Here is a 16,097-nt window from a genome sequence, read left to right on the forward strand (position 1 = left end):
CTTCCTTCCTTCCTTCCTTCCTTCCTTCCTTCCTTCCTTCCTTCCTTTCTTCCTTCCTTCCATCCTTATCACTTGGAAAAAGAAATATCAAACCACTCTAGTATCTTTGCCAAGAAGACCCTATGGACAATATTGGTGTACAATAGTCCACGAGGTCACAAAGAGTTGGACATTATTGACCGTGATTCCACCCTTCCTCCTTCCTCCTGCCTCACCAAATAAAGAGAAAGAAAAAGAAAAAAAACAATGAATTTAAAACAAATATACAAAGTCAAGCAAAATAAATTCCCATATTGACTGTCAGAGAATGCACATTTGATTATGCAACTTGAGTCTATCACCTTTCTGTCAGGAGTTGCCAGTCCTTTTAAAGATAAAGACACCAACAGAGAGATGAAGTGATTTGCCCTTGTTGAATAGAAAGAACACTGGTTTTGGAGGCAGAGGAACTATGATCAAGTCTGGCTTCTGTCACTCACTCACTACTTATGGAACCTCAGACAAGTAGGTGCCTAATAAATGTTTGTTGACTAGCTGCACTGTTGACTTCAGATTGACTACAGGTTTGTTGATATATGATATCTGGGAATTGGTTTCTTCATTTGTAAAATAAAGAGTAGGATTATGTGGCTTCTAAGGGACTTTCCGTCTCTTAAGTTTATGATCACTAAGTTAGGTGCAGAGCTAGTTAATAGCATAACCGTGATCAAAATCATACCTTCTAACTCCCAGGACTTACTTTTCCCCCTCAATTATACCATGGTTCTCCAGACACTAGGATTCTATTAATTTTTAACAGGATCCTTAACAGGATTCCCTAAGTTAAGTGTTCTCTATAAGATCAAACTTCAACTAAGGTTAAAGATGAGAAACTATGAAGGAGAATGGAGTCCAGCCTTAGGTAGGGCTATACTAGGTGACCTCTAAGCTCCGCTTCAGCTGGGAGGTCCTAAGGTCAGGACTCTAATATGTCCTTGTGTAATGGGGATCTGGTGCATATATTGAACCCATCATCTTGCTTGACTGACGCAGCCTTTCTACATGGAGTGTGTTAGGGAGCTTGATTTCTGAACAATCATGGTGGCGAAGCTAGGTGGCACATTAGATAGACTACTTGAGCTCAGGAATTTCTAAGTTCAAATGTGGCCTCAGACACTTACTAGCTATATGAACCTGGGCAAGTCACTTAATCGTTTGCCTCAGTTTCCTCATCTGTTAAATGGGACCAATGATAGCACCTACCTTCTGGGGTTGTTGTATTAAATGAGATAATAATTATAAAGTCCTTAGCCCAGTGCCTGGCACATAGTAGGCACTATAGAAATACGATGATAATGATGATGATGATGTGTCCTGGACAGACTACGGGGCATTCGTAGATACCTTACAATTGGTCCCAGTCCCCCAAACATGTGGTGAAGGGGAAGCACTTTGATTGGTTACAAAGGCATTCAAAAAGTATTAGCCACCTCCTCTTTTACCTCAGTTACTCTGGGGACTCAGGTGACTCCTTGCTTCTCTGCACATCAGTGCTACGATGGGATGCCAGAACACACTCCTGGTGGCCTTTCAAATTCATTAGGTCATCAGGTGCTATTCCCTTCACCTAGAACACAAAAGAACAGATGGAAAGGCCAAGGATGGAGACCTGTTTCTCAGGCTCAACATTGCCAAAAGAGAGGAAGAGGTCCTTTCCATTACAGTCTCATCGCTTGCTAGACACTGTGGGTGGAGTGACCACGTGGTTAGCTGACCAGAACAAGTTAGAGAGGGGCAGCTAGGTGGTGCAATGAAAGAGCCCTGGCCCTGTAGTCAGGAGGACCTGAGTCCAAATCTGGCCACAGACACTTAACACAAAAACTAGCTGTGTGACCTTGGGCAAGTCACTTAACCCTAATTGCCCTACCTTCTCCCCTCCAAAAAAAAAAAAAAAGAACAAGTTTCTACACCTGCCACACAGTCTCTTCAAGGTTCTGCTCTTTCCTGATATCATGTTTGTCCTGGAAGCAATGGTTCCAGGGATGCACCAGTCCCCCAATACACTTAGAAATTCTTTGTGATTGTTGAGGATATGCAGAACAGAGAGGCACACATGGGGACAGGAAATGTATAGAAAGCATTTTGCAAAACTTAAAGGGCAAACAATTGTCAGCTATTATTATTTTTATTGATATGTCTTGGTATCCTCATCAGCTTGCAAGGGATTAACACTATCAGTCTCAGTGCAGATGATTCCAAGATCTACATGACTGGTCCTAGACTCTCCTCTTAGCCTCTCTCCATCTTCCATCAGTCTTACATCACCAGTTGTCTATTGGATATTTCAAACTGGATATCTGGGAGATATCTTTTTTTGGGGGAGCACAATTGAGGTTAAGTGACTTGGCCAAGGTCACACGGCTAGTAAATGTTGTGTTGGAGGTCAGATTTGAACTCAAGTCCTCCTGACTTCAGGTCCCATGCTCTACTCACTGAGCCACCTAGTGCCCCCCCCCCCCCCCCCGGGAGATATCTTAAACTCCACACTTCTAGAATTGGATCTTTCCCCTGAAAGCCTCTATTCTCTCAAACTCTCCTATTTCTGTTGAAGTCACTTTTATCCTTTTTATAATATTTCAGTTTCATAATCTCAGCTTTATTTTGACTCTTCCTTATTTCATATTACCCTATCAGTAGCCAAATCTTTTTATTTCTACCTTCATAACACTCACATCTGAGCCCTTCTTTCCACTTACATAGCTACCACCTTGGTTCAGGCCCTTATCACCTTTCACCTAGATTACTGTAACAGCTTCCCCCTTGGCCTCCCTGCATCAAGTCTGGCCCCAGTGTTGTCCATCCTACACAATTCTGCCCAAGTGCACATCTGACCATATGAATCCCCAACTGAACCTATGTCTTTTTGTCTTATTGCCTCTAGGGTAAAACAGAGATTCTTTTTAGTTGTCAAAGGCCTATGCAATCTGACCCCAAACTATCTTTCCATCTCTCATCTCCATATCTTTGTGGGGACTATCTCCCATTCCTGGAATGTATTTCTTCCTTATCTCTGCCTCATAGAGACACTTTCTTCCTAAGATTCAATGTGGGTACCATCTTCCTTTCTCTTCCTTTTTTAATAAATGAAAAAAATGTATTATTAATGTACAAACAAATATTTAACAAAGCATAAAATATAGTATAAATATATATGTTGAACACAAAATCATATTATTAATAATATGAATGGGTTGGATGAATTTGTTTTTGGTGCAAAGCTTCTCTATTACTATTCATAATTTTTTCAACTACTTAGCTTTTTTTTCTTGTATAATAGGTCCTTCCCAATGGCCTCCCTCCCTCTCACTGAGAAACTTAAACCTCCTCTCTCTGTGTATATCCATAATACATATATGTGTGTGCACACAGGTCGGCAAACAAATTCCGACGTTGGTCCTATTGGAAAATATGTGACTTTTTCTGCATGATCATGTCTCTGGTAGGAAATGGGTAATTTATTTCATCTTTATTCTTTTGGAATTGTGGTTTATCATTGTGTTGGTCAGTTCTAAAATCTAAAATAGCTTTTCTCTATAATATTACCATTACACAGATTGTTCCAGTTCCCTTTGCTTTCTATCAGTTCATAAGGGGTCTTCCCAGTTTTCCTCATCATTCTCATGGAGAAATAACATTCCATTTTTAGCAGCTAGGTGGCACAGTAGATAGAGCGTGGGGCCTGGAGGCAAGAGCACCTGAGTTCAAATTTGAACTCAGACACTTATTAGCAGTGTGACCCTGAGCAAGTCACTTAACCCTTTGCTTCAGTTTCCTCATCTGTAAAATGAGCTAGAGAAAGAAGTGGCAAACCACTCTAGAATCTTTACTAAGAAAACTCCAAATAGGATCACAAAGAGTTGGATATAACTGAAATGATTCAATAGCCAATAAAAAATTCCATTTTTCATATACCACAATTTGCTTAGCTATTTCCTGATAGAAGCACACCTCTTTAGTTTTACATTTTTGGCTACTACAAAAAGAGTAGCTATACATTTATTTTGTTATGTATAGGTCCTTTCTTTCTTCTTTGATTTCTTTTAGGGTTTATAGGCGATGCATTATTCTCTGCTTGAAACCTTTCCTATCACCTTATAGTACTAATGTCCTCCTTCCCAAGTAGCCTTGCATTTAATGACTTTGCATATGTTTGTATTTATTACATTTATATTCATTTTTAATATATTTTTATATATACTTCTTGTCTTCCCCATTAGGATAAAAGCTTTTTTTGTGAGTTAGGATTGTTTAATTTTTTGTACTTGTATCCTCAGTACCTGGTACATTTGTTATTGTTGAGTTGTGTCTGACTCTTTGTGACCCCATTATGGGTTTTCTTGGCAAAGATACAGGAATGGTCTGCAATTTCCTTCTCCAGTGGATTATGGCAAATAGAGGTTAAGAGACTTGCACAGGGTCACATAGCTAGGAAATGTCTGAGGTCATATTTGAACTCAGGTCTTCCTGAGTCCAGGCCCAGGGATCTATCCACTGAGCCATCTAGCTGCCACCTGGCCCATAGCAGGCTCTTTTTTTTTTCTTTTTGGAGGGTGGAGAGCAGGGCAATTGGGGTTAAGAGACCTGCCCAAGGTCACACAGCTAGTAAGTGTTAAGTGTCTGAGGCTGGATACGAACCCAGGTCCTCCTGACTCCAGGGCCGGTGCTCTATTCACTGTGCCCTTTAGCTGCCCCACATAGTAGGCTCTTAATAAATATTTCTTGATTTATTAATTAAAAAGAAGAGTTTGTAAACTTGATATCTTTATAAAAGTATAAATAAAACCCAAAAGGTATAGTAATGAATTTTATAAATCCCCCATAATTTTATGTTATTATTTTTGCTACTTTGTAATGATAACTTATTAGGTGCATCTTTGTACATAACTAGTAGACCTTGAAAAGTCAGGAGGCTTTGGCAAGTCACTTAACCTCTCAGTATTCTAGCTTTCAAATACACAGCCCGTGGTCAAAGGTCACCCATGGACTAAAATGTAATTGGGAAATATTTAGCGAAATAAATAAAAATACAATAAAATAGAGATAGCATTACATTTTAAAACTAAGTCAACATGGGTCCTATAGTCATCCCTATATACAGATTAGTGATCCAGGTTTTTGACACCACTGTTCTAGGTAACACTCTGACCACAGATGACAGACATGGTGGTGATCTGCATTAGAGAGGAGTGTTTCTATACCCGGTTGTTCCTTGTACCAATGGAAACATAAGTCCCGTCCTTTACCTTATATTGATAACCTTAGATTTTAAGCATAACGGTAGAAAATCCTTGCATATTTCATAAGGTGGTTTTTTTTTTTTTGCTTTTTGGAGGGGCAATTGGGATTAAGTGACTTGCCCAAGGTCACATGGCTGGTAAGTGTTAAGTGTCTGAGGCCACATTTGAACTCAGGTCCTCCTGACTCCAGGGTGGGTGCTCTATTCTCTGTGCCACCTAGCCACCCCTCATAAGGTTTTCTAAAATCTTAACTGAATTTCCTCAGATTGAAACATGCATACAATGAAGTCTTAATAGCTGTGTAATCATAGGCAAGTCCCTTAACCATTCTGAACCTCAGTTTTCTTCACTGTGAAATGGGAATTTTAATAACTAGAGTACCATCTTCATAGGGTTGTTTTGTGGATCAGTTGAAAACACATTCAAAATGAACTATAAAGGACATATGAAGAAAGATGGTATCTGCATCTAGAGAAAGTATTAATAGAAGTATGTTTAATATATATACCTATTTGTGTCTAATGGTAGGCATCTCTTAGGATGGGGTAGAGGTAGGGTAGAAAAAAAGGAGAAAAAATAAATTTACATGATAATTTTGTTGTATATTTGAAAGAAACAGCAAGATGTGCATAGCAGATTTGAGTTTAATATATGATCACATTTTTATTGTACTATGTTATGGAAATGCTTGTTTGATTCCATTAATATGTATTAATGTAATAAAAAAAATAAAGGGGAAAAAGAAGCCACATTCTTAAAGGGCTATACAAATGTTAATTGTTATTATTTTTTCTATCAATGCCTGTCTTAAAATGAACTTGTAACCTGCCACCTTTGCAATAGTCTGAATCTCAAAGTGTCTGGCAATATTTTCTATTTTCCAGTGAACTATTACCAGATTGTCAAATATTTTAATGGAACTATGGTCATTAAGATTGCTATTTCTTGTCAACAGAATGGTCGTACTTTTGGGCTGCCACATTCTATTTGAATATAACCAGAACTCAGTGAGTCATTTGTTGCATGGCAGGTCTGAGATTTGTTTACACATATACACATGCATTTTATGCTGGAGTAATGATCGTTTGGAAGAAGTAATAAAAACAACAATTAAAAAGCCTCCTCACTCTCTCTGGCTTCTTAAGAGAATTTTTAAAGCTGGAAGAGGACTTAGGCATTAAAAGGCTGATAAGAACCTTAAAGTCCAACTCCCTCATACTACAAATAAGAAAATTAATGTACTAAGTGAAAGCAGGTCTACTCACTCCTCCTTCAGGGGCTTTTCCTACCATATCATGCCACATTATCTCTGAAGCCTCAGTTTCTTTGTCTCCAAAGTGGTGGGGTTGGTTGAGATGACATTTTAGGTTTCCTAGAGCTCTGAAACTTTGAATTTAAATATTTGAATGTAAGCTCCTTGAGGGTAGGGACTGTTTCATTTTAGTCTTTATAGCCTCCAGTTCCTAGATCAGCTCCTAGCATATAATTCAGGTGCTTAATAAATGCCTATTGATTGTTCCTATGATCCCATGATACTAATCTGAGCCTTTGGATAAGCATTTCAAGTAAATTTTAAGACTTAAGTCTAAATACTGTTCCTTTAAGTATATTATTGGTAAAGATCTCAGTGAAAGAAACTTCTCTCTCCCTAAAGGGCTGGGTTACTTTGCCTTGAATGATAATTTACCGCCACGAATAACTGGTAAACCAATACTTTAAGTCATAATTCTATCCATCTCTAGTTTCCTTCCTAAATGAAACTGCTTATGAAGCTGTTTTTTTTTTCTAAGCTGGTAGTTTCTTCTGAAAGAGAGACAGAGAGAGATGAGAGAGAGAGAGAGAAATTGTCTTTATGTCCTTTCTGATAGGCAACGAGGACTTGGTGTTGCTTGGCTAGCATTCTTGGTAATTCGATAAAGCTTCTCCTCTGAGCCATAACAACAATATGAGGAAAAATTCTGCTATCTCTGGGGTTGGTTACAGTCGCAAGAGATTTCATAGTGAGAAATAGTTGGAAACGAACGAGGAACAAAAAAAGGGGGGGTTGCAATTGGGACTTGACTGTTAAAATTGAATCCCTCCAATCAAATAAACGATAAAATCAGCAAGTTATTAGATTCATAAAATTATAAAAGCTTCCTCGTTTTTTTTTTAAATAAAGTTGCAAGATTAATGACATTGAATAACTACATTGTAAATCTCCAAAGCTTGAAACTGGTACCAAACCTCTCTCTCTCCTTTCTCCAGCCCTGTTTCACTTTTATCGGATAAAATACATTTGGTTTCTTTTTTACCCGTGTTTTTGTGAGGAAAGTAAGATGAACATGGACTGTTATTGGCCACAGCAACATTAGAAAACCTCGTGTTGCCAGAGGAAACCACATAAAAGAGTGTGTGTGTCTGTGTGTGTGTATGTGTGTGTGTCTGTGTGTGTATGTGTATGGGGGGGGGGAAGGGCAAGGGGGAGGGGAAAAGAAGGATGATGCTGGAAGCCTCTTGTACTCAGAGCTGGGATTTGTGAGTGAACCATGATGAAATCAGGCCCTTGGCAAATCAAATGAGCCTGTCAACCTCCCCAGGTGGGATTAGTTGTAGCTAATAGACTGGACTCAGAGAGCAAAGAGCCCGGCATTCAGTGTAGAGAAAAAAGAGAACACCACACAGCAAAAAGGCTTTCCAAGAATTCTCTACCATGGCAAAGAGAAACGCTTTCCAGTCACACCAGGTAGGGGGCAAGAAAATGGATTTCTGTGGGAAGGAGACCCTTCCACTGCCTCCTGAAGAACATGCTATCAAATGAAATGTTTTCTGCTCAGTTGCTTAATTAAGCAATCCTTGCAGAGTTCTGAATGTGTGAAACAGAGAATGGTATTTGATGATGTGTTTGAAAAGCTATAGGATTGAGCCGTGATGGTCTGACCCTTAGATGCCGCAGGACTCGACTTCTATCCAGCTTTAAGTGTGTTTGACACTTTGGTCTTTTACTTCCCCAGGTAATCTCCCTGTTCATTTTTGCCATCGGAGTGTATGCCTGTTTAGGATTTGCCACAAACCGAATTAAGAGAGCTGAAGAATGGGAGGAAGGCCCTCTCTCAGGTAAATGACCTATAATAGCATCTCTTCAAATTCTCCATCTCTTTTGTGAGTGGTTTTGTTGGTGCAGTATCCCCTTTGAAAGAAAATCTCATGCTGCAAAATGCTCAGCTTTGACCTAGATTTCAGCATGAAACAGAGATGGGGGAAGTGACAGGTTACAGGTATTTAGTTATTACTGAGTAATGATTAAAAAGAATAAATAAAATCGTGTCTGTAAAATTCCTGGTGATGTGATATTTAAGGCTACAATGTTTTTGAATGTTATGGATGAACCAAAGGACAGCTGGCTGTCTGTCAGTTGCTACAAACTACCACTGCCTATGTAAAAATTGTGAGAGCAGGTGGTCCTTTAAGACAGGAGGTACCTGGTGCCCATCCTGTCATGGAGCTGCTTGCTGGCCAACTCCCCCGCCCCCTCCAACTTTTCTTCTTTTAAGAGTTTTCAGATGTGGGGAGAAGAGAAAGTAAATCATGAGTGTACAAGTGATCTCTTTTTACCAAGTTTGAGAAATGTATTTCATGAAATCAAGATTTATTTAGGACAGAAACAGAATATAGAATATAGAAAGGATTTAAAAGAATTCCCAGGGATAATTAAAAATAATGTCTCCATTTTCTTTCCTGTGGCATAAGGAAGGTAGGCTATAAATGTGTCCCTTGACTTAATTACTAGAACTGAAGAGAGAGAGGAGGGGGAAAGTTTCCTTTTACAATATGCTGGTCCACAGACAGTTTGAGAACTGTGATAAAGGAGCTCCTTGTGCATGGTGAGGGGCTTAGCTGACCAAGTCTTAAGTAATGAGTTGGTTAATTTCCTGGAAATTGGAGCTGCTGATGGTTTTATAAATAAAAATTACATTTTAAGTAATGGGTACCCTAGGGGGCAATATTTTCTGGACTTTACCTGACATTTCAGCATGTTTTTCTCTTTTTCTGGTAATTCTATGCATAATATACCCATGTTTCTTGACAGTTCTAACCTTTAAGACCACCACCTGTCTTGATTTGGCTGACTCTAAGTTTGATTATTAATCTGTTTATGGTGAATAGGATAAGGGAATACACAGCCTTCTTTTACATCAACTAAGTTTCTTCTGAGTCATGCCAGAGGGTTGAAAGAATAATATTAGGTTGGGAGTGGGGGTAGGGGTGGAGAGGGTTGAGTAGGAAAGCTGAGATCATAAAAATTGTGTGGCCAGTGAGGCAAATGGACAAAATGAATTGTCTACTGTTAGAGAGGGCAGGGGAGGGGAGAGGAGCAGAAGGTACAATGCTGGGCTAGGGGACCTTGTTTTTATTGGTAACAAATGTTCTGTTTAGACATGTATGACTCCCTTTAACACTCACAGTAGCTATGGAGGAAAGGGAATCTTACCTCTAGAAGGCTGAAGCTGCTGCATCTTCTTGAGAACTATTATAGGGTGGGTCTGTTTTTTTGTTTGTTTGTTTTTGTTTTCATTTTCTTCAGAGGACTTTATTTGTACAAGTGGTGAAATTAATTTTAAAGGAAATAAATGCAATGCTTTCTTAACTAATGTGCAAAACCAACTTGTTTGGCTCATTTCAACATGACTGACCCTTGAGAAAGTGTCATGAGAACTTGGTGACAACTTGGACTGGAAGTCATAGGCTCATAAATTTAGGGGATCTGAGAAGTCATGAAGTCCAACACTCATCATTTTACAAATGGGGAAACTGAGGCCAAGGGAGATTAAGTGATTTGGTCAGCTAGTAAATATCCAAAGCAGGATTCAAACCCAAATCTTTTTTTTTTAAAGAAATTGGGGTTAAGTAACTTACTCAAGGTTACACTGCCAGTTATTTTGTGTGGGTGCCAAGTATCTGAGGCCAGAACCGATCCCAGGTCTCCCGACGCTGGGGCTGGCGCTCTTACTCACTGCTCCACTTGGCCGCCCCTCAAACACAAATCTTATTGATTCAAATATCAATACTCTGCCCAGAGTAGGATTGAGTCCCAGTCCCCACTGTATGATTTGTATGATTTTAGTCAAGTCACTGAACCCCTCTTGGCCTTAATTTTCTCATCCGAGGAGGTTGTTCTAGATGATATCTAAGGTCTAAATGTTTTAAGTTCTTATTTATACTTTTCTATCCTGAGTTTCTGTATATCATGCCATAGAACTGCCCCCCTCTCCCCATTCTCCCTTCTCATTCCTCCTGTATACCACAAACATTAAGGCAATGCAGTGGGGTGTGCCAGCATTGGAGTCAGGAAGACCTGAGTTCAGGTCCTGCTTCTGACATACTGACTATGGACAAGTCACTTAACTTATTAGTGCCATAGGTTAATCTCAAAGACTGTTATGTTATATATGAATTGCTGATTATGGACAGTCATTTGACTTCCCTGGTCCTCAGTTTCCATTCTTTCAAAAAATGGAGAGCTGGATTAAATGGTCCATGTCTCTTGCATTTTAATCTGTGATATGAATAGCAATGAGCATTGATATAAGGAATATCCCTAAGGCAAGAGAGTTGTTCTTTTTTAAAAAAATACTTTTTTTAAACCTAATCCATATTGCTTAAAAGTATACACAATAAGGGTTTGAAAAGATTCTCTTTTCTTTAAAATATAGGCCAGCAGTACTAATCCCTGTCAACACTGGGTTCTCAAGCAACCGTTTTCCTATGTGTTACAAAGAAACAGCATAATTAAGGAAGTGATATTACTATTGGCCCTGTCATTTCTGGGAAAATCAACCTTCAATGAGGAGTTGTCATGGCAGCCTTCAAGCGAGAGGATGAAACCTACCCAGGAAAGCAGAGAAACTGAGATTTCTTTTTTGATTTGCCAATTTGTTAAACTACATTAAAAATTAAATTAAATGGATTAAATTTGTTATTTTAGAGCAGGGGTTCTTAACCTTGTTTATATTATGTATCCCTTAAGCATTCTGGTGAAGCCTAAGGACCCCTTCTCAGAATGATGTTATTAAATGCACAAAATAAAATACTTAGGACTACAAAGGGAACAAATTATTTTGAAATAGTTATCCAAATAACATTTTTTTTCAAAGTTCATAGACCACTGATTAAGAACATTCCTTCAGCTTCTGTTCTAGACTCTTTAGGAGTTTAAAAAATTGTAGTTACACACAAGAAGATAAATTGACCTGAAGATAGCTTAGAGATAGCTTACTTTTGAATTCCATGATTTTTTTTTCAGGCTTATTCACCTTTTTGTTGCTTGGAAGCAGGTTTTTCTCCCTACTGCTGCTACTTAAAAACCAGAGTTTATTTCTCTGGATTTTGCATCACTTTGATAATTCAGTAAAAGGATAGGATACTTAGAGCTTTAGGACACACGAAGACTCTTAGTGCCACAAAATCTGGAAAGAACCTTCTATAAATAATCTCTATAAATAATAATATCAGAACCTTTAGCAAAACCTTAGCATCAGAAACCATGACTCTGAATATTCACATTAGACCTAGATCACTTAGGCAGAGAGATAGATATCCTTTCTTTCCTTAGAAACCAACAGCTTCAAGGACATCATGGCCAATATGAGGATGGAGGTCATTTGCACTTCCCCAGCTTCAGACTGACTCAAGCAGGATGGTCTATTCAAAATTGTCCTGCCTTTTCTTTAGCCAACAGGGGCAGATCCTTGCAAAAAATCTTTGCCAGTTGCTGAGAATGTTTGGTGCGTGTTGAATCTCTCAGTGCTGTACCCTGGACCAGAGTATTAATTTCAAGACTGGGGCAATGCAAACAAGCTGTGTTTATAATTAGTTAACTAGCATATCTGTAGGCTAGACTTATTGTTACTCCCCTGTGAGTCATTGGAAGCGACAGTTGACTAAGACTTTTAGAAGTGGTGGCAAACATAGACTTTGAATGACAAAAAGATGATGGGCTGAAAACTCAGTACATTTATAAAGTGGCCCACTAAGTGAGCAAGTCTTAATATGGAAAAGTCATGTAAGCTCAGCTAGGGGAGGTGCCATTAAATGAACGGCCTATATTGTAGATTTCTGACATCCTTGCAGGCAAGGGCTGTGTTTTGTATCTCCTATGAGGACTAGGCCATGTCTTTTCTGGATGGGGTACTTGGTTCATTGAATTAACTCGTATAGAGGATGCAGATCACTTTTGTGTCTCCGTTTATTATACTTTTTGACACGGAGGGCAGAAAGATTGGACTCAGTGTGATTTTTGTCTTTTTGTTTCCCCACTCAAGTATGTGATTTGCTTTTCTTGCTCATCGGGCCCAAATTGGATATACTGTTTGATAGATAAGTTGTTAATTTGGGGAGGCAAATAGTAATTTATCAAATAGTGGGCAGATATTTAATGAAATCTTCAAAGTTCAGGGTGACCCATTCATCATCTTTAGAGGTCTTGGAGGAAGTGTAAATGTGTTTATGAATGAAATTAGGGAATATAATTGAAAACAGTGTGCTGTAAACAACTTTATGGAGGAAAAGGTGACCTACATCTGAATTCAGAGTTGAAGGATATGGATTCAAATCCCAGATTAGTGACTCATCTTTCAATAAGAGAGTTTGGACTAGAGGGTTTCTGAGGATCTTAGAGGGCATCTAGTCTGACTCCTTCTTTTGGAAGAAGAGAAAATTGAGACCTACAGAGGTTACATAACTTCTCTAAGGTCACACAGAGAGTAAACAGCAGAGTTGGGATTCAAATTCATGTTCCCTGACTCCAAACCAATTCTGAGAATTTTTCTACAAGAATTATAGGAAAGTACAAAGGAAGAAAGAGCATATTCATTTTAATTTTGTGTCTGTTGAAGTAAAGTCATCTAATGGAAGAACCATCATTGTTTTAAAAAGATGATAGGAGGAAGGAGAGAGTAAAACTTAGAAGACTGAGGCAGAGATTACGTCTGGTTGTTGTGACATTGTCTCCAGTGTCTAGCGCAGTGGAATACTCATAGTACACGCTCATGAATGCTAATGGTGGAAATCTACAAAATTTACTAAGTACTTTATGGAGTTTTATATTAAATCTAATGTGGAAGTTAAGAAGAATTTAGGTCAGCAGAATGTGATTTTCTAAATTGGAATTTTAATGGGATAGTAGAGTTAAGGTCTTTCAGAGGCAAAGGGATTGTGATGGCGTTGTTTTGCGTGCTTTCTGTCAGTAAGTGCCTACCGTGCATCCGTCACTATGCTAAACATTAAGGATACAAAGGAAAGCAAAATAGCCCCTGCTCTCCTGGGGGAGTTAACATTCAAATAACTGCGTGTTGTGTGCTGTTGAGCGCTTCGGCTGTGCTTACTCTCTGTAACCTCATTTGTTGTTGGCTTTATTTTCCACAAATTTTCCAGTTCAGCACACCAACTGTTGTTGCTGTTGAGTCATTTCAGCCCTGTCCAGCTCTTTGTAACTCCATTTGGGGTTTTCTTGACAAAGATACTGGAGCAGTTCGTCATTTCCTCTTCCAGCTCATTTTTACAGATGAGGAACTGAGGCAAGCAGGTGAAGGGACTTGCTCAGGGACACATAACTAGTAAGTGTCTGAGGCCACATTCGAAGTCAGCTACTACTGACCCCAGGTCTGTCACTCTATCCACTACACTACCTACTTGCCCCACACGACTACGTACAAACAAGTTATGCGCAAGAAAGATTGGAAATAATCAATAGAGGGAAAGCACTAGGGATGAGTGAAGGCTTGCAGTAGAGGGGAGGATTGTAGCTGGGGCTTGAGGGAAGCCAGAGATGGTCTAACCCTCCTGTTTTCCTTTTCTTATCTTCACTCATAAATCTTTAGACCATTATTGGTATAGATCCTGAATTTTAATTAATCAAAAAACATTTATTAAATGACTGTTATGATCCAAGCGCTATGCTAGGTGTTGAGGATATAGAATCAGTCCCCCTCTCCTCAAGGAGCTTACATTCTATCAGAAGAAATAACACAAAAATATGTAATTGTATGCAGAAATTATATATATATATATATTTGCTTTTTGGAGGGGAGAAGGCAGGGCAATTGGGGTTAAGTGAATTGCCCAAGCTCACACTGCTGGTAAATGTTAAATGTCTGAGGCTGAGGCCGAATTTGAACTCAGGTCCTCCTGACTCTAGGGCCAGTGCTCTATTCACTGCATCACCTAGCCGCCCCAGAAAGAAATATAAATTAAAAAATGTACTTTAAGGAGGGGAGAAAATAATAGCTGAGGGTGGAAGGGAACATGAAAGATGGCATTTGAACTAAGTCTTTTTATTATTATTATTAAAGCAATTGGGGTTAAGTAACTAGCTCAAGGTTACACGGCCAGTTATTTCTAGGTGTGGTGCTGAGTATCTGAGCCCGGATTTGATCCAGGTCATCCCGACACTGGAGCCGGTGCTCTTACTCGCTGAGCCACCTGGCTGCCCCTAAGCAATTGGGGTTAAGTGACTTGCTCAAGGTTACATGGCCAGGTGTTTCTGGGAGGGTGCTAAGTGTCTGAGCCCGGGATTCGATCTCCAGGTCTTCTCAACACTGGAGGCGGTGCTCTTACTCGCTGTGCTACCTGGCCGCCCCTGAACTAAGTCTTGAAGAGAATAAAGGATTCTAAGAGGCAAAGGTGATAAGAGAGTTCTAGGTGTGGGGGATAGGCAGTACAAAAATATGCAGAGGAATAAGAAGATGAGTTTGACCAGACTGTAGAGTGTTGGGAAGGGAAGTAATAAATAATAAAATATTATGTACACACATACACACACATGTACCATTACTGGAAAGTCTTAGCAAAAGAGAAGACTGAATTTTTTTTATGGCTCTCCTGTTTAACAGTGGGTTATACAACCCAGTTTCCCCATATGTAAAATGGGAACAGTTAATAGTTGATGAGGGGCAGCTAAGTGGTACAGTAGAAAGAATGCCAGATCTGGAGTCAGGAAGACTCATCTTCCTGAGTTAAAATCTGTCCTCAGATACTTACTAGCTGTGTGACCCTGGGCAAGTCACTTTACCCAGTTTGCCTCAGTTTCGTCATCTTTATAGTTAACTGGACAAGGAAATAACAAACCACTCTAATACCTCTGTCAAGAAAACCCCATGGAATTACAAAGAGTTGGATATGACTGCAATGACTCAACAACAGCAGTTGATGTGTTTAACTGGAAATTTCTTTGAAAAAAAAAGAGTGCTATTAAAAGTATGGTTCAGGGGAAAGAACGCTGGATGGAGAGTCACAGGAAATGGGTTCAAGTCTCAGCTCTACCACTGATTTCCTGTATAATCATGGCCATCCTTTCTCATTACTTTCCTCACCTATAAAATGAGGGGGTTGGATTCAATAACCTCTCAGGTTCCTTCCAGCTCTCATTCTATAATACTATGATGAACATCTTTATTAGCAAGGATTAACCTTTTAAAAAAATCTTTCAAATTTATGGTTATATATTTTGAATCCTCTCTTCTGTTGTGCTATGCACATGACATGCTATTTTCCCCTTTCTTACTTTGTATATAAGTTCCAATATTGAAGTTTATGATATGGTTTTGTTTCTTTCCTCTATTCTGTATTTGTGTTCTGGTGTCTGAGTCTAAAATGAAATTTAAAAAATCTTTCCTGAAAAAGGTAGTTTGGCATAAGCAGAAAGAAGATTGGATCTGGATTTGAATCCTTCTTTTCTTTCTTTCTTTCTTTTTTTGCTTTCTTTTGAGGGTGGAGGGCAGGGCACTTGGAGTCAAGTGACTTGCCCAAGGTCACACAGCTAGTAAGTGTTAAGTGTCTGAGGCT

General features: G+C 39.1%; 1 protein-coding gene across 5 annotated transcripts in view; it reads left to right on the plus strand.

Moving 5' to 3' along the window:
* Positions 1–16,097, plus strand: part of ENPP2 (ectonucleotide pyrophosphatase/phosphodiesterase 2) — a 200,513-nt gene that overhangs the window by 43,952 nt on the left and 140,464 nt on the right. Inside the window, exons 1-2 of one of the 5 annotated variants that reach the window (XM_069081247.1) lie at positions 7,775–8,001; positions 8,270–8,372. In XM_069081247.1, coding sequence (XP_068937348.1) covers positions 7,969–8,001; positions 8,270–8,372 — 136 coding nt within the window. In that variant the 5' untranslated portion in view covers positions 7,775–7,968. Of the gene's footprint in view, positions 1–7,774; positions 8,002–8,269; positions 8,373–16,097 lie in introns of those variants that run through there. The other 4 variants (XM_069081249.1, XM_069081250.1, XM_069081251.1 and 1 more) reach the window with 4 other exon arrangements.

The sequence above is a fragment of the Petaurus breviceps genome, unplaced genomic scaffold (genome assembly GCF_028583685.1).
Source record: "Petaurus breviceps papuanus isolate PSGF00001 unplaced genomic scaffold, PetGlider_PUasm1.0 98, whole genome shotgun sequence".
In the NCBI taxonomy this organism is placed as follows: domain Eukaryota; kingdom Metazoa; phylum Chordata; class Mammalia; order Diprotodontia; family Petauridae; genus Petaurus; species Petaurus breviceps.